General features: G+C 35.7%; 3 protein-coding genes across 3 annotated transcripts; 2 read left to right on the top strand and 1 right to left on the bottom strand.

The window, feature by feature from the left end:
• Positions 1 to 3,779: 3,779 nt before the first annotated feature.
• Positions 3,780 to 4,560, top strand: LOC111790592 (calmodulin-binding protein 25). The gene has a single exon (XM_023671558.2). The coding sequence runs from the start codon at positions 3,831 to 3,833 to the stop codon at positions 4,530 to 4,532; it is 702 nt and encodes a 233-aa protein (XP_023527326.2). The 5' UTR covers positions 3,780 to 3,830; the 3' UTR covers positions 4,533 to 4,560.
• A 4,263-nt stretch (positions 4,561 to 8,823) lies between these two features.
• On the bottom strand, positions 8,824 to 14,300 carry LOC111790590 (protein sym-1). The gene is made up of 7 exons (XM_023671557.2): positions 13,834 to 14,300; positions 12,703 to 12,790; positions 12,266 to 12,360; positions 11,109 to 11,181; positions 10,928 to 11,020; positions 10,750 to 10,836; positions 8,824 to 9,050 (listed from the first exon to the last, which is right to left on the bottom strand). Exons 1-7 carry the CDS (start codon positions 14,208 to 14,210, stop codon positions 8,970 to 8,972), a joined length of 894 nt encoding a protein of 297 aa, XP_023527325.2. The 5' UTR covers positions 14,211 to 14,300; the 3' UTR covers positions 8,824 to 8,969.
• A 539-nt stretch (positions 14,301 to 14,839) lies between these two features.
• LOC111790587 (Transducin/WD40 repeat-like superfamily protein) lies at positions 14,840 to 20,536 on the top strand. The gene is made up of 14 exons (XM_023671550.2): positions 14,840 to 15,094; positions 15,194 to 15,249; positions 15,345 to 15,524; positions 16,384 to 16,498; positions 16,658 to 16,757; positions 16,895 to 17,071; positions 17,300 to 17,358; positions 17,693 to 17,780; positions 17,873 to 17,948; positions 18,583 to 18,682; positions 19,227 to 19,278; positions 19,361 to 19,498; positions 19,582 to 19,669; positions 20,190 to 20,536. The coding sequence occupies exons 1-14, from the start codon at positions 15,037 to 15,039 to the stop codon at positions 20,250 to 20,252; spliced, it is 1,350 nt and encodes a 449-aa protein (XP_023527318.2). The 5' UTR covers positions 14,840 to 15,036; the 3' UTR covers positions 20,253 to 20,536.
• The last annotated feature ends 1,568 nt before the right edge of the window (positions 20,537 to 22,104 follow it).

Raw genomic sequence — 22,104 nt, 5'->3', positions numbered from 1 at the left:
CTTGGGCTTCTTAGGGGACAAACATTGGGCCTAAAGGCCCAAACATTCCTTTTTCAGTGCCCACGTGGATTATTTGTTAATTTAAACCAATTGATTCGTAATTAATAAACTTAATTTTTTGCAAAATTTTATATAGTAAAAAATTAATGATTCGTGTTATCCTAATAAATTACGTCTCTCTCGGAAATTAGGGTTTTAAAAGAACCGAAACAAAAACAATGAAATAAGTGAAGGTAACCAATAAAAAATATTACGAACATAGAACAATATTTTCACTGGTACGAGATCTTTTCGATGAAACCAAAAGAACAATATCGTATCATTGTAGAGATATATGAAGGCTCGTTATTCTTATCCGATCAAATAAATGAACGGTCAAGATTAGTTAATAAAGCAATTATCTATTTCCAAGACAAAACAAAAATCTTAATAACGGTTTGACAAAGTTGGAGGGGGCGTTCAAACCAGACAGCAACCAACGTGCGACACGAGGAGCCTTTGTTGTGTCTCTTATTTAATGTTCCATGTTTCTATGTGTTTCCCAATCCTTGCTCATTTGGATCATGGTTTGTTTCCCTAAACTCAGCCATTGACCTCAAATTATGGGAGGGGATCCACAAAATTACGACGTTCGGGGTATTGTGTTTGATTAAGAGATCAAACGTTCAAATTTTCTAACTCGCTTGTTTCAAATCAATAAAAACGTTGTTTATTATTTATTCCTGATTGTTATGTTTTATCTGGGTTTTTCACCTAGTTGCAATCCAATTATTTTCGTCGAGATGGGTTGGTGTTCCGTGTACTCTCAATACAAGATAAAAAAGAATACACTAGATCGATTCCCGAACATTGAGAAGGAAGGACGCTTTCAAAGACAAAACGTCATGAGGAAATATCATCAGTGATAGATGGATCTCTAACTGGGAAACCGTATCCAACCTCCATGACTAGTCTGTACTGACTTTTCAAACTTAGCGAACTAAAATATCTGAATAGCTATAGGAAGGGAAATCAACCGAGACCCCGTTAAGTTGAGGCACGTACGTTGCAATACTTCTCGTAATATCGAGGTAGTTTAGGGTTATAAGACACAATTTTTGGATTATATTTAGTAATTGACAAACCCAAATCCCTAATCTCCGCAATTATTTGTCCATAATTTCCTCTACAAAACCAACATATTTTAATATTTTTTTTTACTATAAAAATTAAAATAAAAGTGATGTAGGGTCCACTGCACGTGCGTCTGCTTATCCATAAAAGTCTAAATTAAATAGTTACCAATAATTATTACCTTTTTTAACATTTTTTTACCGCTAATTTGCTCGTTCAAACATAGCTTTTTCGTCACGATTGGAGTCGAGATAAATTATTTTTCGACAAAATTATTTAAACCGTACGATGAGAAACTTAAAAAAAATGTAGTTTCATTTGATAATTATTTTATTTTTAAACATTTAGAATTCTATTAGATAATTATTTTTTGAAATTAAAATAATGGTTAATTAGAGAGAAAGGGTAGGGATACAGTGCGGGCGGGTCCAGTAGAGACGGATATGGATCAGCATCACAAATCACATCCAGACCACACATTACATTCATATTATTTGTTAATGTTATTATTATTTTAAATTATTTGCATTACGTCATCATTTTGTCATGCTAACGTATGCAGCCACGTCATGGGCGGCGTTATTTTTATGTTTTTAATTTTATTTAAAAATAAAGTGTTCTAGAATGTTGGAAAACCCCTAGCTGTTTCTTCTACGCTTCTCAGCCTGTGGGCTGGTCAACGCGGTCAAATATAAATAATAAATAAATATATAATATATAATATATACTTATATTTTAAGGGTTTTTATTTATTTTTAAATTTTAATAAAAAATATAAATCTCGATTTATGATAATAAATTTATATGCGAGTTCAATAAAATTTTTCCGAGCTAACGATTGAACTCTTTTATATTACGGTTTGTGTTGTTTTTGTTTGAACGGTCAGGGAATGACCTATATTAAGAGTCGAGGCGTTAGGACGGGGAGATCTTCGTAACTGAATGAAACAAGTGAGAATTTAGAGACTCTTTTGCTCGTAACGACTTTCTAGGTGAATTTGTTTAGGTTATGAACGATGATCGTGTCTCTGTCTGCTTGAGGCAATAAGCTCGAGCTGTCATGCATTTCAGTGCAAGACGCTAGCTCGGGTTTAAATTGTTCGGAACCACGTAAGAAAGTAAAGAAGAGAATCTTAGTATGGAGGAAGTAGGAAGGAAGGTTGGCAGAAAAGAGACAGCTCAGCTCTAAAGCTAACTTAACCCCACCATTCATCAATCCCAATCCCATCCATCAAATCTTTTTTCTTTTCCCGCTTTATTTTATTTAATTTATTCGAGCGTTGATCAGGCTGACAAGACCACAAAAGTTTTACCTTATGAATCGAATTTTCGATTATTAAAAAATTTAACCTAACTCGAACGGAAAGAAAAAATCCAATACAACCAACTCTTATTTGTGGATGGTGTCGGGTCGCTGCTATATACCTTGTCACTTTTGATGTCAACGTAAATATTTCGTTTCAAAATATACTATAAAAAGATACGACTAGTTGTCAAATATTTATATTTGAGTAACATTGTTGTTGTTGACATTTGTTTCAACCGTGAGGCTAACAACGATATGTAATGGGTAAGAACAGACAGTATCGGCTAACAGTGAGCTTGGACTATTAGAAATGATATCATAATCAAGTTATCGAATGGTGTACCAGCAAAGACACTGACCCTCAAGACGAGTGGATTGGTACAAATGATATCAAAGCTAGGTCACCAGACAGTGTGTCAACAAATACGCTAAACTCCTAAAGCAAGTAGACCGAATAATTTATTTTGATTGTGATTCAATATTATATATATTTATTTAAGGAAATTAATAAAAATAAAAATTTAATTGCTTTAAAATTTGGTATGTTTAATGATTAATAATTCCATTAATATGAAAGTTGGTTTAGTTGTCAATATAAGAATTGAAATTATATTTTCTTTTTAACTAATTTACTAATATCTCTATAATTTTTATTATTTTATATATTTAACTAAATCTATATGGATATGAAAAAATAATGATGTGACACATTTTTAAATTATTGTTAAATATAATATGAACTCTCCCTTATTAAAACTTAGGTGTAATTTGTCAATATCATCTTAATATTAATAAAAGGGAGGAATTTTTTAGAACTATGTGTTAAACATATTTTCCATATTCTTTTGTATAATAATTTTGTATTTATATATATATATATATATATATATATATATATATAATTTTGCTTACAACCATAGAGCGTTGCTTTCTGTAATTCTGAAGTAATTCTCTCAAATTGTTTTCAAATGTATTTCTTCCTGTTTCTTAAAACATTTATCGGAAATGTGACTAGCATAAGCAGGTTGAGCTAATTTACTGTTAATAAATATTTTTAATCGTCAATTCTTCTTATACATGATATCTTTGCTTATAGAACAAGTGCCCTATAATCACTGTCGGGGCAAGAGTGGTGTTTGACTCATTCTAATTTTTTAAAAAAATTCATATAATTAACCAAAGTTGAATCATGGTGAAATCTAACCATGGTTAAAATGTAACAAACTTGCTCTCTTTCTCTCTCACACGTACGGAACAAGAAAGTAATTCTCACGCGCGTTTCCCCTTCCACGACGCGTTTTCTCTCTCATCTCTCTCTCTCTCTACCGCCCTATTTATACTGCCTCTTCCCTTCCCTTCCTTCTTCCATTTCCCCTGTTTTCTTCATCACTCTGTTCTCCACTGCTCTGCCATGGCGTCCTCCGATAACTTCCCGACCGTCCTCGATCCATGGCCGTTCCGCTCCACCTTTCAGGACCCATGGAATTCCGATCCCTTTTCAAGAGAAACCCAAACTCTGGCCAAAGCCCTCCACACTTCCCTTCTCCCCTCCGATTCACAGTCCTTCTCTTCCTTTCTCCACCTCATCTCCCCTGAATCCGCCGATCCCACTCCCACTGTTTCCGCCGCTTCCGACCCGGACTCCGCCGCTCCCAACCGGCAGACGACGACGACTTCTTCAATTCCGCCTACTCGAGGCAAGATTTCCAAGCGGAAGTCTAGAGCCTCCAAGAAGAATCACACCACGTTTATCACGGCGGACCCGGCTAATTTCCGTCAAATGGTTCAGCAAGTCACCGGCGTTCGATTTGGTAACTCCCAGCTCTTGGTTCCCCCTGTTTTGAAGCCGGAGCCGCAGAGACCAACTGTCAATTTCGCCGTCTGCGGCGGTGCTGGTGCTGGACTCCCGACGCTCGACACGTCTGCCTTTCTACTCGACCACCACCACCACCACCATCAACAGCAGAGCTCCGGGAGCGGATCTGATATAACTGGGCTGGGCCCACTCTCTTTTGGGCCGGATTTAGGGTTGCCGAATAATGACCCAATCGGGTCGGATTTTGATACATTTTCGTCTTTTCCCACTCTCGAGTCGTGGAAGGCGGTTATCTGATGATGAATGGATAATTTATTTTCTTTTTTTTTTTTATTTTTGGAAATTAATATTTAGTTTTTTTTTATTTTAATTTTTAGTGGGATGGACATAAGGGTTTTTTTTTTTTTTTTTTTTTTTTTGGAAATTACTGTAATTTAATGTAATGGTAAAATATTATAAATTATTAACGCCTATTTCTCATTAAAATAATTCGATATTTAATTTTTTTTATTATTATTTTCAAAACGACGACGCATCCAACGGAAGAAGCTTCCTAGCTTTGCCATTATGGATTCGAATTTTGACACAATAAAAAAAAATAAAAAAAAGTCAACATTTGACTCGTTGACTAAATCCCCAAATATTCTTTAACCAAATTCCCTCAAATGGAGTCAATTATTTAGAGTAAATTTCAATTATTAATTTAAAAGTATTATAATAAACAATTAAAAAAATTTAAAGCGTCATTTTAATATTTTTAGTGAACTTAAAATTAAATAAATTGATATTAAAATAAAATACATTTTATTTAATTTAATTGATTATTAATAAAATTAATAAATTTATCATAAATTTTTTTAAAGATAATAGACTAAACTTTCTCCCCAAGTAAAAAGTATTTTTTTTTTTAATTATTATTATCGAAAATACAATAATTTGAATATTAATGCGATGTGTTTCGTACGCCAAAAAGATGCCAAGCTTATCCCAAAACTGTTGCCCTTTTGTCACGTACCCATTCAAAAGAGAATCCAATCAGCCCTTCCCATTATTATTATTATTTTTTTAATTCCCAAAATTACTATGGCCTTTTAAATAAATAATAATTATATATATATATATATATAGAATAATTTGAGTATAACTAGAACTGGGAACGATTGTTCTCGTAAGTGAGTGATGTCCTAAAATAAGGTCAGATTCATTAGGGCACGTTATCGTATGTCAGAAGAGTTATTATTAATATTATTTATATTTTAAATGAGTTTACTCGAGGTCAAAAGGTTAAATTAAATAAATACGTAGCTAATGTGTTAGGTAGTAGGTGTTGGGTGACTTTGGTCTATAAATATTTTTTAATTAAAGAAATTAATTAAAATAAAAAAGGAAAATAATTATATATTTCATGTTTTGAAGGTTTGAATATTTCCAAAGAGAATCAAAGGCACATGGCCTTGCCTCTCTTCCTTTGACCTTTTTGTCTTTTCATTTTCCCAATATATTATTATTTTAAATCAAATAAAATTTATATGAAGAAAAATAATGGCTGAATAATTTATTAAATCTTAAATTTAAAATTATTTATTTATTTATTTTTATTTCGAATATATATACTATTTTTACATTTTTTAAAAATATTTTAACCAAATCATCCCGGGCGCCTCTCAAATTAGATTATTTTTACTCGTTTTAACTACATCTTTGATCTAAAATCGAGACACGGGTGTAAGTGTTGAAAATAGATAAAAAATTTTATGAATGAAAAAAATAATAATAATAAAAAAGATTATATTATATGTCACACATGTCACCGTCCATTGGGCAGAGTCATTTTAAGGTCAATGTCAAACCGTTGCAAGGGATAGCATACCATAGAAATTACAAATAAAAAAATAAATAATATATTATTATATAGTTTTTTTTTTTTTTTTTATCAATTAAAAAAAGTTGAAATTCTTTTAAATAATTTTTTTTTTTATATTTTTATTTTTAAAGGATTAAATAATTATTTTTATAAAAAGTGGGAGGATCAAAATAAATAAAAATAAAGGAATTTTAAAAAATAAAAATAAAAATGGATTCGAAAGTCTGACCAAGTAAACGGTGGCGTTGCGGTCTATTCCATTGCTTTCAGTGGGCCCCAAAACGCACCGTATTGATTGATGGTTTTATTGTTTTTGTATTTTTTATTTTATTATTTAATTTTATTTGTTTACTACTGGCTTCCTCTTTCCTCAAAAATATTATTTTTCAGGTCTTTATTAGATTGCAATCCAAGCTAATTACGTCAAGATTCTTTCTAAAATACATTTTTAAATTTTTATAATATGATATTTCGAGCCATCAACGTCGACACGTTTATGTTACACGTTAAGATTAGAAAGATTTGTGGTATATAAGTACTGTCAAAATCTCGATTGACTTTAAAAAAAAGAAGGTAAAAATAGATTTTTACGTGAATGTAAGATAAAAGTGGAATCGGTCGTGTTGTACTATTATAAAACTCTTGACAATGTTCTCACAACAGAGAAAGTCGAGAATTAGTTTATTAGGGGTCGAGTATGAGATAAAGTAACTAAAAATTAATATATATATGAAAAAGAGCGATTATGAAGACAAAATAACTAAGAAAGGTTTAGAAAATTGAAAGTCACTGTCTATACCAACAACAGTAATTACATGGTTAGACGTGATTTACTTGGAGCATTATATGTTGGATGACCTCGTAAAAAATTTTACTAGAACACACGTGAGTGAGAACAAAATATGTTAAAATGACTTATGTTGGTCTGTTGGAATAGGCTTCACTCTTAAGAAACGGGGAATGTCGAGACCATGAGGTATCAGATTTGGATTCCAAATCTTGGGTTTGGTTCGTCTACAGTGAATTAATCATAAGTTTATTTTTTTATAAATTTTATAAATTTTAATTTAGGTATTTTCAATAAATTTTAAATGGAGTTTGTCCTTAATTTATTTATTTATTTATAAATAATAATAATAATAATTTTTAGAAAAAATCAAACAAGAAATTTAAAATTATTGTAGGCCGTTAATTCTTTTAAAAAAAGTCAACAAAAATGGTCAAACTTGCGGGCTGTACTTGATTGTACAGTCTCAGTCTTTTCTTCGATGGATCGGGACCTCCACGGTTCCACATCACCCATGACTTTCAACTTCCTCCGTCACCGCCTACTCACTTCACGCCACGTGTTTCTTTTCTTCAGGAAGGAATTATCCTCTGCGGCCATTCTCATTATTGCTGCCTGCACCTCCGTCGTCACTGCTTACGTAAGAAAGAGAAATAGAGACTTGTCGTAATGACCGGTGAATTTATTATTTATAGGTTTTCCTTTTTTTAAAAAAAAAAACAATACAAAATTAGTCATGTGGGGCCCACTTGATAAGATTACGTGTCTACTAACATTTTGTCTGTCGTTGTCGAGCTGTCACCTCATCCCAAATAACTGAGTTGCGAGTTTAGATTCGTGATGCCGTCATGCTTGCGTCTTTATTACGTCATTTTTCAATTTTCTTTTCGGTTTTATTAGCAAAAAAAAAAAAAAAAAAGATTTAATATTAACTATTTCTAAGCGGTGAAAGAAAAAAAAAAAAAAGTGACTTTTTGTCTTTCTATTTATAACAATTTATTTATTTTACTATAAAAAAAATATAAAGAAAACTTTTGACTTTAAGATTTAATTAAAAAAGATTATCTTACACGACCCTTTTATTAATTTTAAAATAACAAAATATGGGTTCTTATTTTTTTTAGTGTTAAAAGACCAAAATACCCTCCAATATTCGAGAAATTATCCACCATTTTTTAGTGCATTTCAACAAAAAGTGATGGGTAAAATTGAAAAATCACACTTGTTATCAAAAGATGAATGCAATAATCGTAAAAAATTAACAAAAATAACGATCTGATTAGTCATTGATTACACGTGTTAGCTCTAAATATATATCGATATTTTAAAATAGACGTATGAACGTATCATAATTATTACTATATATTCTCAACTGTATCAATAAAAAATTATCATATTACTACGATCGTTAGTTGACTTTGAAATTTGCATCATTGGAAGTTTTGGATCAGTAGACGATAGAAATGAGTTGTTGATAAGGTTTACTCATAATGTCTATTATGACTTTGTATGCATTAGTTGACTATGAATTCCCTCGCATTAAACTTCATAATCTTGTTGACTTTGACTTTCTTGTTGACTTTGACTTTCATACGAGAGAATTGAATAACAATACCTCTTTATCTGTGTATATCTCGAAGTAATTTCATTTGGAAGGTCGACACGTAATGGTTATTGACGTCTCTAAAAGCTGTGATGTTGAATGAAGCCAAGCTAAAGAACATTGTCGTGGTCAAGTTAACAAAGCTAGTTGGCCTTGTCATCTTGTCAACGATGAATCGTTAGCTTTTTTTTTGTTCAATTTCAACCTCGTTTACTAAATAAAACAGTGATGGATACTTGAAATTTAGCAACGAAAATCAAAATAAGGAACGTTCGAGCTTGATCTCACACGCACATATTGTACGTTTTCCGTTCCGGAAACAAATAAGAACTAATGATTCAACATAACTGTTATTTGAACTATTTTTGGGAACATATTCTGCAAGAAATGGTCAATTATTATCAAAGATTGACCAAAATGCTTATTGAATGTAATACAAATTCATCCATATAATCCCATGAAAAGTGAAGCTTTTACCTATTATCGTGTAATGATCTCTCTGTGAGCTTTGAAGGAGAGGATAACATTCCATGCCAAGGCTATGACATTAGCTGCAAGGACCTGAAACTCGTTTTGCATATACGAAGTTTTAGAGCTACATCGTACCGGGATCGTACCGGGTTTATACAGATTGTTATGCCATTTTTCTTTTGATTTGGAAGACGGGTACGATCGAAAACTTTAACGATGGAAGACAGTCAGTATGGGAGGGGGCAGGAGGTCTTGGTTGAAGATGGTAAGCATGGCCAAATTCACTCTAAAGATTGTCCATTGAACATGGGTAGTATTAGCATACTTCCACTAATCCGACACTAATCCGATGAACCTATCAGTTATTACCTAACCTTTTAACGTTTCGTGTCGTGGATCTCATGAAACACTTGGCATCCTTTGTATATGTAACGGCGTAAGTCCACCGCTAGGAGATATTGTTCTCTATGGGTTTTTTCTTTCGGGCTTCCTCTCAAGGTTTTTTTAAATGTGTCTGCTAGTGAGAGGTTTCCACACCCTTGTAAATAATGTTTCGTTTCCTTCTCCAACCGATGTGGGATCTCCACAATCCACATCTCGGGACTTTGGTACCATTTGTAACAGCTTAAACCCACGGTTAGCGGCTATTGTCTTCTTTGGGCTTTCTCTAAAATTCTTTTTAAAACGCGTCTGTTAAAGAGAGGTTTCCACACCCTTATAAAGAATGCTTCGTTTCCCTCTCCAACCAATGTAGGATCTTACAATCCAATCCCTTTGAGGCCTTGGTACCATTTGTAACAGTCAAGCCCACCGATGGCAGATATTGTCCTCTTTGAGCTTTCCCTCAAGGTTTTTTTTTTAAAACGCGTCTGCTAGGGAGAGGTTCCCACACCCTTATAAAGAATGCTTCATTCTCCTCTCCAACTGATGTGAGATCTCACAATCCACCCCTGTTGGGGGCCTAGCGTCCTCGCTGGCACATCGCCTGATGTATGGCTCCAATACCATTTGTAACAGCCTCGCCCACCGCTAGCAGATATTGTCCTCTTTGGACTATCCGCTTCGGGCTTCCGCTCAAGGTTTTTTTAAAACGCGTCTACTAGGGAGAGGTTTCCACACCCTTGTAAAGAATGCTTCATTCTCCTCCCCAACCGATGTGAGATCTCACAATCCACCCCTGTTGGGGGCCTAGCGTTCTCGCTGGCACATTGCCCAGTGTCTAGCTCCAATACCATTTGTAACAGCCTCAGTCCACCGCTAGCAGATATCCGCTTCGGGCTTCCCCTTAAGGTTTTTTTAAAACGCGTCGGCTAGGGAGAGGTTCCCACACCCTTATAAAAAATGCTTCATTCCCCTCTCCAACCGATGTTGGATCTCACAATCCACCACTCTTGGGGGCCCAACGTCCTCGCTATCACATCGCCCGGTGTCCGGCTCCAATACTATTTGTAACAACCCCAGTCCACCGCCAGCAGATATTGCCCTCTTTGGGCTTTCCTTTTCGAGCTTCCCCTCAAGGTTTTTAAAACACGTCTACTAGGGAGAAATTTCTACACCCTTATAAGGATAACTTCGTTCCTCTCCAACCGACGCAGGATCTCACAACTACTTTTTAACTATGGTTCACGATGATTAAATTAACAAGATGGTGGATTCTGATTCAGTCAGAGAAACCAGCATCATTCCATTCATTCAGTGATATCATCCAACAAGAACAGAAACTACTACTTGAAAGATTAACTCGATCATATGGTATATAAAAACAGGACACAATTGGAGTAAGGCATACCTGGAATTGCTGGGGAACAAATCTGAAGTTGAGAAACTGGAAAGGTATCCAAAGTTTCCAATTAGCCACAACAGAAGAAAACCACTCCTACAAACCAAAAGAGTCCAAAACAAATTAGAGAAGAAAACTAAATAAAGGGTTGCTTCTGTTGCTGGAGAGGAAGATGTTTGAATGGCACCTGTTGAAGCTTAGGAACAATACATGATGGCCGCCCTTCTAGAGTTACTAATCCAGCTAGAAAGACTCCAAGGAACACCGGAGTAAAGATGAACTGGAATTGTTAACATTACATTCAGAAACAGTACTTCAGGTTGAATTACTTAGTCAGAAGATGTAATAGCTACAAAGATATGAATTACCTGATCAAGAAGAAGGCTCAAGAATGCACCTGAAGCACCTGGCAAGGTCACCAATTGACTAAGATACAAGTACCTACACGTATCGATGCATTAGACACGTATCTGAAAGGGTGTAAGAATATAAAAAGGATTACAGGTGACATCCCACGTCTGATGGGGAGGAGAATGAAATATTCTTTATAAGGGTGTGAAAATCTTTCCCTAGCAGATGCGTTTTAAAAACCTTGAGGGGAAGTCTGAAAGAGAAAGCCCAAAAAGGACAATATCTACTAGCGGTGGGTGAGCTTACAAATGGTATTAGAGCTAGACACTGGAAGATGTACCAGCGAGCAGGCTGAGGCTCAAAGGGGGTGGACACGAGGTGGTGTGCCAACAAGGATGCTGGCCCCCGAAGGGAGTGGATTGGGGGATTCCACATCGATTGGAAAAGGAAATGAGTGTCAACGAGGACGTTGGGCCCTAAAGGGGGGTGAGACTGGGTGATCCCACTTCAGTTGGGGAGGAGAATGAAACATTCTTTATAAGGGTGTGGAAACCTCTCCCTAGCAGATGCGTTTTAAAAAACCTTGAGGGGAAGCTTGAAAGGGAAAGCCCAAAAAGGACAATATCTACTAGTGGTGGGTGAGCTCGGGCTGTTACAAATGGTATTAGAGCCAGACACCGGGAGATGTACCAGGGAGCAGGCTGAGTCTCAAAGGGGGTGGACGCGAGGCGGTGTGCCAGCAAGGATGCTGGCCCCTGAAGGGAGTGGATTGGAGGGTCCCACATCGATTGGAGAAGGGATGAGTGTCAGCGAGGACGCTGGGCTTTGGGGGGGGGGTGGGATTGGGTGATCCCACTTCGGTTGGGGAGGAGAACAAAACATTCTTTATAAGGGTGTAGAAACCTTTCACTAGTAGACGCGTTTTAAAAACTTTGAGAGGAACCTTGAAAGGGAAAGCCCAAGAAGGACAATATCTGCTAACGGTGGGCGGGCCTGGGCTGTTACATTACAATTCATCTCGAGTTTCGGATCGATGCATGGCATGTCTATGAGAATCATCAACAATAAGAGATTGATTTTAATAGGTAACTTCAAATGAGTCTTCATTTGTAATCACGTATCAAATAGCTTTGAACTTATAAGAAAGGAGGGAATAAGGGTTTTGTAGGAATACCAGAAATGTAATGCAGGACCGACTAACGCGAGCCCCAAAAGAGAAAATCGAAACGTTCTTCTCAAATCTGCTGTAGGCGCTTCTTCAAAAACAAGCTATACGAAGACGTTAAAAACTTAGTTCAACCGTTCTTACAATATAAACAAATTATGACGCAGCTGTGGCACAAGGATGAAACATCTGAATATAAACACTACTCCACGCAAGGAGCTCTCTATCAAAAGCTCCACTTGGCTCGTTACGTATCTCCGTTAGCTTCATGGTTTTAAAACGCGGAGAGGTTTCCACACTCTTATAAGGAATGCTTCGTTCCCCTCTCCAACTGATGTGGGATCTCACAATTCACCCTCCTTGAGGAGTCAGCGTCCACGTTGGCACACCATCCGGTGTTTTATCAACGTTCACAGATTTCTAGAAAAACATATTAGGAGGCAAACCTGGCAAATTAAATCCCCCAGAGCATTGAGTATCCCAGATGTTACAGATTTCACCAAAACAGGGTATTTTGCAAGAACAGTCAAATACCTGAAATAATACAGAACCAAATTACAATGACAATAAAAGAAATAAGGGAGACTTGTTTCTGATTCAATCTTCTATACACTTTGGCACTAGATTACAAAGGAAGCATAATGAAATCAGCTGTTATAACACCAAAACTACCCTATTTTTGTCCTAGGAGATGAACTACAAGCGCGAGTTGTAACAGCTCAAGCCCACCGCTAGCGGATATTGTTATCTTTTGACTTTCCCTTTTGGACTTCTCTTCGAGATTTTTAAAACGCATCTGATAGAGAGAAGTTCTCACCCCTTGTAAATAATGCTTTGTTCCCCTCTCCAACCGAGGTGGGATTTCGAAGATGATGAAGGGAAGCAACCAAAAGAGGAGGACAAATTGGATGTAGAGGAGAAGTTTGAAGGTGGTCAAACAGTTGTTGAACTTGATCAAGAAGATCATCACAAGACGAGGATGTTACGACTAACCAAGAGAGAGTTGTTAGGAATTATGACTCTCCACGATGGTATGGTATTGTCCACTTTGAACATAAGCTCTCGTGGCTTTGGTTTGGGCTTCCCCAAAAGGCTTCATACCAGTGAAGATGTATTCCTTATTTATAAACCCATGATCAACCTCTTAATTAGTCGACATGGGACTTCTCTCACAACAATCCTCAACAATCCTCCCATCGAATACACACAATAGAGCTTCCTCTAAGGTCTATGGAGTCTTCGAATAGCCTCTCCTTCATCGAGACTCGACTCCTTCTCTAGAACTCTCAAACAAAATATACCCTTTGTTGACAGTTTAGTCATTTTGACTAAACCTTTGAGGCTCAGAATTTAGCTCTTCGACACTTGAGGATTCTATTGACACGACTAACTTAAGAGCATGACTATGATACTAGGTTAGAAACTACGACTCTTCATAATGACATGATATTGTCCACTTTGAGCATAAGCTCTCGTGGTTTTGTTTTTGGTTACCACAAAGGCCAGCCCTTATTAACGGAGGTGGGACTTCTCTCCCAACAATCTTGTCTAAGATTGACTATAGTGAGATGCATTACCAAGACAAGAAGGGCCAGTTAACCCCGCCTTTGCCGCTATCCCCTTCACCGCCTCCAGAATTTTCACCACCAGAACCTCCAAATCCACCATCGCCACCTCCAGAGCCAAAGCCATCGCCATCGCCATCGCCAGAGGATGCTGAAATCCGGAAATTCGTAAAAATCCGCGACCCACATTGCATTTGACGCCGACCCACATCCTTAAACTCCAATATATGGTTATGGCGGGAAGAACAAGCACAAATCCTCTTCATTCGAAGTGGGGTTTCAAGAATTGGAGCTTGGAGGCCGAAACCGAAGGTGGGTCGGCCATTAAAGCTGAAACGAGTACAAAGGGTAGTAGGTTTCAGAGAAGGAGAGACGCCACAGGGAACCATCTTTGAGCGTGTGAAGCAGAGCCCAGCAATGGGTTTCGAAAGGTTAATCGATTTCGTTTGCTTGTGTTGCTGCAGACGATAACCAGGCAGCAATTCTCACAGCGGCCAATGCAGAAGATAGGACTGTTCACTGTCCATCTGCGTTTTGTTCCTTTCCCTTCTTTTCTTCAAATTTCCCCTTTTGGAAATATTTTTTAAGTGTTTTATTTTTTTTAAAAAATTAAAATTATAAATTAAAATTTCCCCTCCACATAATAACATTTTATGTTTTTTTTTTTCTTTTTAAGAAAAAAAGATTTTCAAAATAATTTACTTTACAATAATTATTAATATAAATTTATATTTTCTACTCGAGCGAAAGAAAATAGTCGATAATCTAAAAAAAAATGTATCAAACAATATGTCACCTCTCGAGTAAGTATGCCAATTAAAATTTGGATCATTGTTGATACGGACGACAAATGCTCGAGTCTCTGTCCCGACGGAAATAGAAAAAATAAAAAAGACTTTTGAAAATTAATATTAATAATAATAGTAATAGGTAGCAAATTAAAAAAAAAAAAAAAAAAAAAAAAATATATATATATATATATATATATATATTTTATATATTTTAAAAATAAAATCTAAACCCTATTTTCGAACATTTCAGCAATCTTTAAAAGGATCTCCATTGGAAAATCCGACTACGGACCCGAACGAGTGGGCGGGAAAATCCGGTGCTCAAACAATCCAAGAACTTCGCCGGAATCAAATTCAGTTCTCGAGCTGAATTGGGCAGAAATTCAGTCATTTGATCGATTTAGGGCTTTTAAGTTTTCTCATAATGCCTTCATTTCCTCCTCCTGGGTCTGTTACCATATGCGAAATCAATCGCGACCTCAGTTAGTATCGAACTTTTACTTTGCTTCTCATGTATATAGTTGCAGTGTTTTACTTTTTATGATATTGAGCATCTGTTTTGTGAATTTCTTACTGTTCAGTTACTGCTGATCGAATCTCCGATGATCTGGCGAACGACACTTATGGGAAAGTCCTTGTGAGTAATGATAGTTGAAATTTATGGTTGATGTTACCGTTCTCTTCAGGGGCGATGTTTTTGTTTATGGAATTTGTGGCTGTGGCGTTTAACAGGGTATGGTGTTTAGTCCTGTTCCATTTCAGTCGGATTTTTTGGAGTCACCGATTCCTGAACCGAACAATGAGGCTAGAAATGATGAAGCAAATGGGGAAAGTATCCAAAGGAAGAGTGTGATTGCATCTTTGCAGGGATTCCTCGAGGGCTCCATCAAGCGCTTTTTACGTCCTAATGATGTAAGTTTAATAATTGTTGATAGCTAATCGTGTGGTTCAGAAGCATTTCTAAATGCCGGTACACTAGTTTCCTGATGTCGAGGCATTCTCGTAGCAGAACTGCGGGTATTTTTGTTCCATCCTTTTTTATTTTTTGTTTACAAGAGATCAGTCTTAAATGTTTTCTCTTAACAAATGAAAATATTCCATTTCATCTAAAGAAAGAAAATTTTGGCTCAAAAAAGAAGAATTTGATTGTCTACATGAAATTAGTTTGCTAACCCAACTTCATAACAATAACAATCCTTCAATATCATTTTGTGTAAGGCACTCTGAAATCCTATATCTTGTTCAATATGATTCATACCTAAGGCACTATAACACGATAAATTGTTAGGTAAGGAAATATTTGTAAGCATTTTCGCTCGGCAAACTTCGTTGCACTTAGGGACACACAGAAAAAATTGATGGTTAATTTAATTTTAGTTTGCTATTACATTTTAATTGTTGTATCTTACTCCTACTGGCGTACCTTATATATATTGGCAACAAGGAAACATTTTGAAGTTCATGATGCCTTTAAGTTTTTACTTAGATATGATTGTTGGGGTTCAATAAATTCGAATACAGAAGATATGAAATTTAAAATGGTGTCTTTAAATTACACATCCATTGTAATTTTTAGGAAGTTCGACATTTTTTCTTTGCATGATAAAAATGGTTGCTTTATGGAACTCTATCTACTTTGAAGTTCTGAAGTTGTTAAAAGATACATTTGAGTTTAGTAAATTGACTGCAACGTGCATTCCAAAAGTAAGCACGTGCTTTGTAACTTGTGAATGAAAGTTAAGCAACTTATGCTCACTGATCAATTTTATAGGTAAAATACTTACCAGCAGAATATCTTCAAGGAGTGAGTTGGCACCAGCACAAGCATATTTTAGCATTCATATCTGGGACGAATCAAGTTGTTGTCCGTGATTTTGAAAATGCAGGTCATTGAATCTGATTCACCATATGACTTGGTTAAAGTTTTGTAATCTTTTTATTTGTATATAGAAGTAGCGTTGTTGTATTTGTACTGTTCATTTCATCGTAAAATTTGTTGTTCAATTTCTTTCAAATAATGCGAATGTATTTTATGTTCTGGACAGAAGGAAAAGACCCTTGCATTTTGACCCACGACTTGCAAAGAGATGTTAAAGTTCTTGAGTGGAGACCAAATGGCGGGAGGACTCTTTCGGTGGCATGCAAGTAAGTACCTTAGAGCTGCAATCTTATCATTTAAAATAAACACTAGATATCTTAGAACTTTAGAGGACAAAACTATTTCTCGCAAGAATATTTACCATTAACTTGACTTGAGATTCTTGGACTGAATGTTCTTTCAGAGATGGAATTTGCATCTGGGCTGCTTCTTTCCCAGGAAATGCTGCTTCGGTGAGACCTGGTGCCGTGTCCTTCTTAGGATCATTCTCAAGAGGCTCTGGGGTTCGATATACCCTAATTGATTTTCTTCGAACCCGTGATGAACAGATTAGTGCCCTGTCATGGAGTCCTGATGGAAGATATCCAAATAAATTAAAAAAATTTAGTCCTTTGCATGATAGTTGAATTGTTGGTTGGTGGCGGGTGTTTTCCCCTCTTCCTCTGCGGAAGAATCTCTCAAATAATTTTCTTTGATTATACTTGCTGATGATATTTGACTTTTGCTATATTTTTATGATTCTTTTTCATTTATCTCCTCACTGAAGTATTTCAACCTGATACGAGAAATTTCCTTGACTCATTGGCACATATCTAGCATCTGCATCTTATGAGAGCTCTTCTTTTACCATTTGGGATGTCGCTCAAGGTATGTCAAAGGCTAATCTTCTTAATTATGTTTGATGACTGGACGCTATTTTTCAAGAAGAATAATGCTAGGGATTCATTTCCTCCTTCTATATCTCTGAATCTTTTCTATTCAAAGGGGTTAAAAAAACATAATAGTCCCGGGTAGCATATCTATGGAAAATGCTTCTTTAGTAATGTATCAACAGTACTTGAATTGCCTGATTATTTTATTTTGTTTCTCATCTCATTTACCAATTGATTAATTTATTTGTTTTCATTATTTTGAAGTTCTCTCCTGCCTCCCTCCCTCCTATGTTTCTTTAAGAACTTCTTTGACTCTTGAATGGTTCCAGGGTTGGGAACACCCATTAGGCGTGGATTAGGGTGTGTATCAACAATCAAGTGGTCACCTTCTGGAGATTACTTTTTTGCTGCAAAATTGTAAGTACTATCCAACTGTCTTGTGCATTTTGTTACATAATAATCAGCCAGGACTGTTTTTTTCTGCATACATAAGACCATTCATTTTGCAGGGATGGAACATTTTATCTTTGGGAAACGAACACATGGACATCTGAACAGTGGTCGACAACAAGTGGTTTTGTCACGGTACAAAGAAAAAAAAATTATGTTTTATTTATTTTAACTTGTCCAGGGATGTTTCCCCTTCTCTCTTTGTCTCTGTCATTTACTCTTGCTCGCCCCCTCTGTTTTGGTCTAGGGAAAAAATGCATAGTATCTACTTAAAATAATGTAATATAGATGGGCAGATGGAGGAGAAACTTCCTATGTACTTCGGTTTCTCATAAGGAAAATAGACAAGGATGTAGAAGAAATGCAACTCATACTCCAAATAATCCATGTACGCATATAGTAGTTGAAGCAAATAATAATATTGAATTCCATAGCTGGATAAGAATAAGGCTTTAACTATGCCAGATATGGCATCAGAAATCTCATTGGTTTTTTTCTCCTCTTTTCCCCCTTGTATAGGAGATAATACGTCGTAGCTTGCCCCTTCTCTTAATCCTTCTTGTTATCAGTGTAAAGTAGTCAACAATTGTCCGGACATGGTATCTAGACATTGCATGAAAATTATTCTTTTATTTAGTTCTCACTTTTGTCAGTCAAGTTAAAATTTATAGTTGTTAGCAATATTTTCTAGCCACCACTTTAATTAGTAAGAGTCTTTAACTAGTTAAATTTTTTACTTTGTATCCACTAAACAATTTCATGATTTCAGGGAGCAATATGGGATCCTGATGGACGTATGATACTACTTGCTTTCTCTGAGTCTTCAGTATTGGGTTCAATTCATTTTGCATCTAAGCCTCCGTCATTAGGTATGTGAATCGTCTTTACAATTGCTGGGTCTACTAACAAGCTACTATAGAGTTTTCATCTGGGCCTCCGTCATGTTCTACAGTGGACTTGTGCACACTGTCTCGCATATTGCAACTGCCAGAATTGGGGTGTCTGGAAGTTTTTCTTATGAGATCTGTAGAAATAATATTTAGACAGTGAGAGTTTGGTGGAAAAAAAAGGAATGAACGGAAGTTTTCTGGAAGTTTCATGGCAGTTTGCCGATAACAAACTAATGATTAGATCAAGTCTTCATGATTTGTGATAATATCATCACTTGAAACTCTTTTCTCATTTTTGATTCAGGTGCATTATGCAAGGTATTGAGTAATGTTTATTTAACTTAACGTCTTCACCTAGTGTCTCTACAGGGACAATATTTTTATTGCCTATGTTGCCTGGTTAATGTGATGAATCTAGTTTTACTTTCTATTAAACTGCAAAATGTTCGCTAGCCATTAATATGGATCTTCAGTTTTTACTCGTTTGTAGATCTGATGCAGTCTCAATGATTTTTGTCTTCAGTTGCACATCTGCTAGCTGTTGACTTGCCGGAGATAACTACTTTGACGAACAGGTATATATGTTTCGTTTGTTAGACCGCCCATGACCAGTATTGTTAACCATAAAATTTTGACAGCTGTGCATTATCCTTTCAGTCAGGGTATTGAGAAGATAGCATGGGATGCTTCAGGAGAGCGACTGGCTGTCTCTTTCAAGGATGGAGATGAATTATATAATGGCCTGATCGCAGTATATGATATTAAAAGGACTCCCCTGATTTGTCCATCATTGATGTAAGTTATTGACATTGTACTCCGACTCAAGTAAATTGTAAATTCAACTGACCTGTCTATGTAATTGTTTAATTTCTGTCCAGTGGCTTTATTAGAGGACCTGGAGACAATCCAAAGCCAGCTGCATTTTCGTTCCATGGCAAGTTCAAGCAGGGACCTTTGCTTTCAGTGGTACGTTTCAAAAGAATCCCTTGGCTTTAAATAAATGCTGGTATTGATATGATTGTGTAAGATCTCATATTGGTGGGAGAGGGGAACGAAACATTCCTTATAAGGATGTGGAAACCTCTTCCTAGCAGACGCGTTTTAAAACCTTGAGGCCCGAAAAGACAATATCTGCTAGCGGTGGGCTTGGGTTATTACCAATGGTATCAGAGCTAGTCATTGGACGGTGTGGCAGCGAGAACGCTGGGCCCCAAGGGGGGTGGATTGTGAGATCCCACATTGGTTGGAGAGGGGAACAAAGCATTCCTTACAAGGGTATGGAAACCTCTCCCTAGCAGACTCGTTTTAAAACTTTAAAGGGAAGACCGGAAGGAAAAACCCAAAGAAGACAATATCTCTTAGCTGTGGGCTTGGGCTGTTACATATTGAAACATAGGAAACAATGTAAGAATACTGTTTTACTTTCATCTTTTTTTCACTTAAAAATTTGTTACGATGTTCAAGCTCGATTCCACTAATTGTGCAGTGTTGGAGCAGTGGATTTTGCTGTACCTATCCTCTCATATTCCGCTCTCATGTTGTTCCTTAGTGGTGGTTCTCTTGAGCCCTAGTCTTGGTAGGAGATACTGTATGGTGCTAAATTTCAAAGAGAAGAGGTTTTCTAATTCTTCTGTACAGTCTGTTGCTGCAAATCCTACGGTACCATCTTCAACTCTTGCTCTTGCTGTTGTTATTATCAAAAAGAAAAAAAAAAAAAAAAAGAAAGAAAGAAAAGCTATCTGATAGGTTTGTTTGCATCAGAGTTTTGATGTCGGTGGATGTTCTGAAGAGGGTGGATTATGGAAATTATGTTGTTTCTATTGTTTCTCTTGAGCCAAATACCCCACAAATTCCATTGCTTTTCTGCTTTTGGTCCTCATACTTTTAGTTCTATCATAGCTAGCTAAGTTAGCTTAAACCTACCATTTTCATGTCGGGGATCTTATAGGTGAGATTATGAATCTCAGCGAAATGGAAGGAAACTTGGCCAAAATTGATATAGAAATTACAGGAAAGATTTGTTTGTAGGTCGGTGGATTTACATTTTACTAGAGCATAGCATCCAGCCAAGATGGTCCTCACCATGGAAGACCCTCTCCCATGCATGACTTTGTCCAACCCTTCATTTATTATTATGGCCTTCTTGTTCTACACTACCTTGAACACAACTGGATTACCTTAAATTTCTCCAACATTTTTCTCTCCTTTTGTTCTATAAATGGCTTCCTTTTCACAAAAAGGAACATAGATCTACCCCACCCGAAAGTTTAAATCGAAGTTTTAAGATCTGGTTGGATAACCATTCGGGTTTTGAAAACTTTGCTTGTTTTCTTTTAGAAGTTTTTTAATTCTCGGTGAAATTTTAGAAACAAAAACTACTTTATATATTTTTTATTATTAGATCGCAAATCTAAAATTCTAGAGGTGGGAGTGGTTCTAACTCTATAATGTTTAGAGAATCTAATTTATTATGAATATAGAATGTTTGAGAAGTTTTTCAAATCACAATGCATGGTCTTAATTGGAGTAACTTAGTGTTTGGTAGCTTAATTATGGCAAGATGAAGATAACACTCAATAGAGCTAATTAATGTGTGTGATAAATTGGATGTTAAGTAAGAACTAAACTAAATGGATAGTATATGCTTAGTTCGTTCCGATAAAATCTTCATGGTTGATCTTCAGCATCATCATTCATACCTAAATGTCTTATTTATTCGTGATTGATTAACTGCCCTTCAAGATCACAAAACAAATAGAGAGAGTTTATAATACTCATCTATAAATACGGTATTTTTGACCATTGAGTGCAGCTCATTAAATAAGATACTAATTATTATCGCTTTGATCTCCTAGTTGGTACTCTTTAAACTAAAAAATCTATGATACTTTTGGACTTGCTGGATCGTATCTTTCTTGAATTTTCACCTTACGATTAAATTTTAGAATATTTAATTTTAGAGTTAGATTCTTTTTAATATTTTATTGTAAAAATTGTACCCGATAATGTACCTACCACTATACATATATATATATATATATTATTTATTTATTGACATAAATGAAAATGAACTTTCAACCTCTACAAGCATAGCCTTTTGTTTCTCATTTATAGAAATATAAATATATTCCAAGCAAAAAAAAAAAAAAAAAAAAGAAAAAGAAAATGGAAGTGTTGAAATATTAATTGAATGGGCTCTATTATTAAGTTGTACCTTCCAACACATTGACATGGCTCATTAATTTGTTGTCACAAACACAATTCTTAATTATTTTTAATTGGTTAAATGTGAAAATTATAAATTATTCTATAATCTTTTATTTTATTTTAATTTTTAAGCGCATAAATTCTCTATTTTTAAGGCATCTGTGTTATAAAAATGAAGAATTTTAATTTTGTAC

The sequence above is a fragment of the Cucurbita pepo genome, chromosome 3 (assembly GCF_057944985.1).
Source record: "Cucurbita pepo subsp. pepo isolate OVF chromosome 3, ASM5794498v1, whole genome shotgun sequence".
Classification (NCBI taxonomy): domain Eukaryota; kingdom Viridiplantae; phylum Streptophyta; class Magnoliopsida; order Cucurbitales; family Cucurbitaceae; genus Cucurbita; species Cucurbita pepo.
Note: the sequence above shows the minus strand (reverse complement) of the source record. Positions and strands in the feature narration are given on the sequence as shown.

Bases quoted from the DNA above. Each gene is read 5' to 3' on its own strand.
- LOC111790592 (XM_023671558.2), top strand. From the start codon at position 3,831: ATGGCGTCCTCCGATAACTTCCCGACCGTCCTCGATCCATGGCCGTTC.
- LOC111790590 (XM_023671557.2), bottom strand. From the start codon at position 14,210: ATGGTTCCCTGTGGCGTCTCTCCTTCTCTGAAACCTACTACCCTTTGT. The intron at 11,021-11,108 runs GTAATTCATATC...TAACAATTCCAG, and splicing joins TGAGCCTTCTTCTTGATCAG to TTCATCTTTACTCCGGTGTT. The intron at 9,051-10,749 runs GTATGCCTTACT...AACGAGTTTCAG, and splicing joins TTGTTCCCCAGCAATTCCAG to GTCCTTGCAGCTAATGTCAT.
- LOC111790587 (XM_023671550.2), top strand. From the start codon at position 15,037: ATGCCTTCATTTCCTCCTCCTGGGTCTGTTACCATATGCGAAATCAAT. The intron at 17,359-17,692 runs GTATGTCAAAGG...GAATGGTTCCAG, and splicing joins CATTTGGGATGTCGCTCAAG to GGTTGGGAACACCCATTAGG. The intron at 19,670-20,189 runs GTACGTTTCAAA...CTAATTGTGCAG, and splicing joins AGGGACCTTTGCTTTCAGTG to TGTTGGAGCAGTGGATTTTG.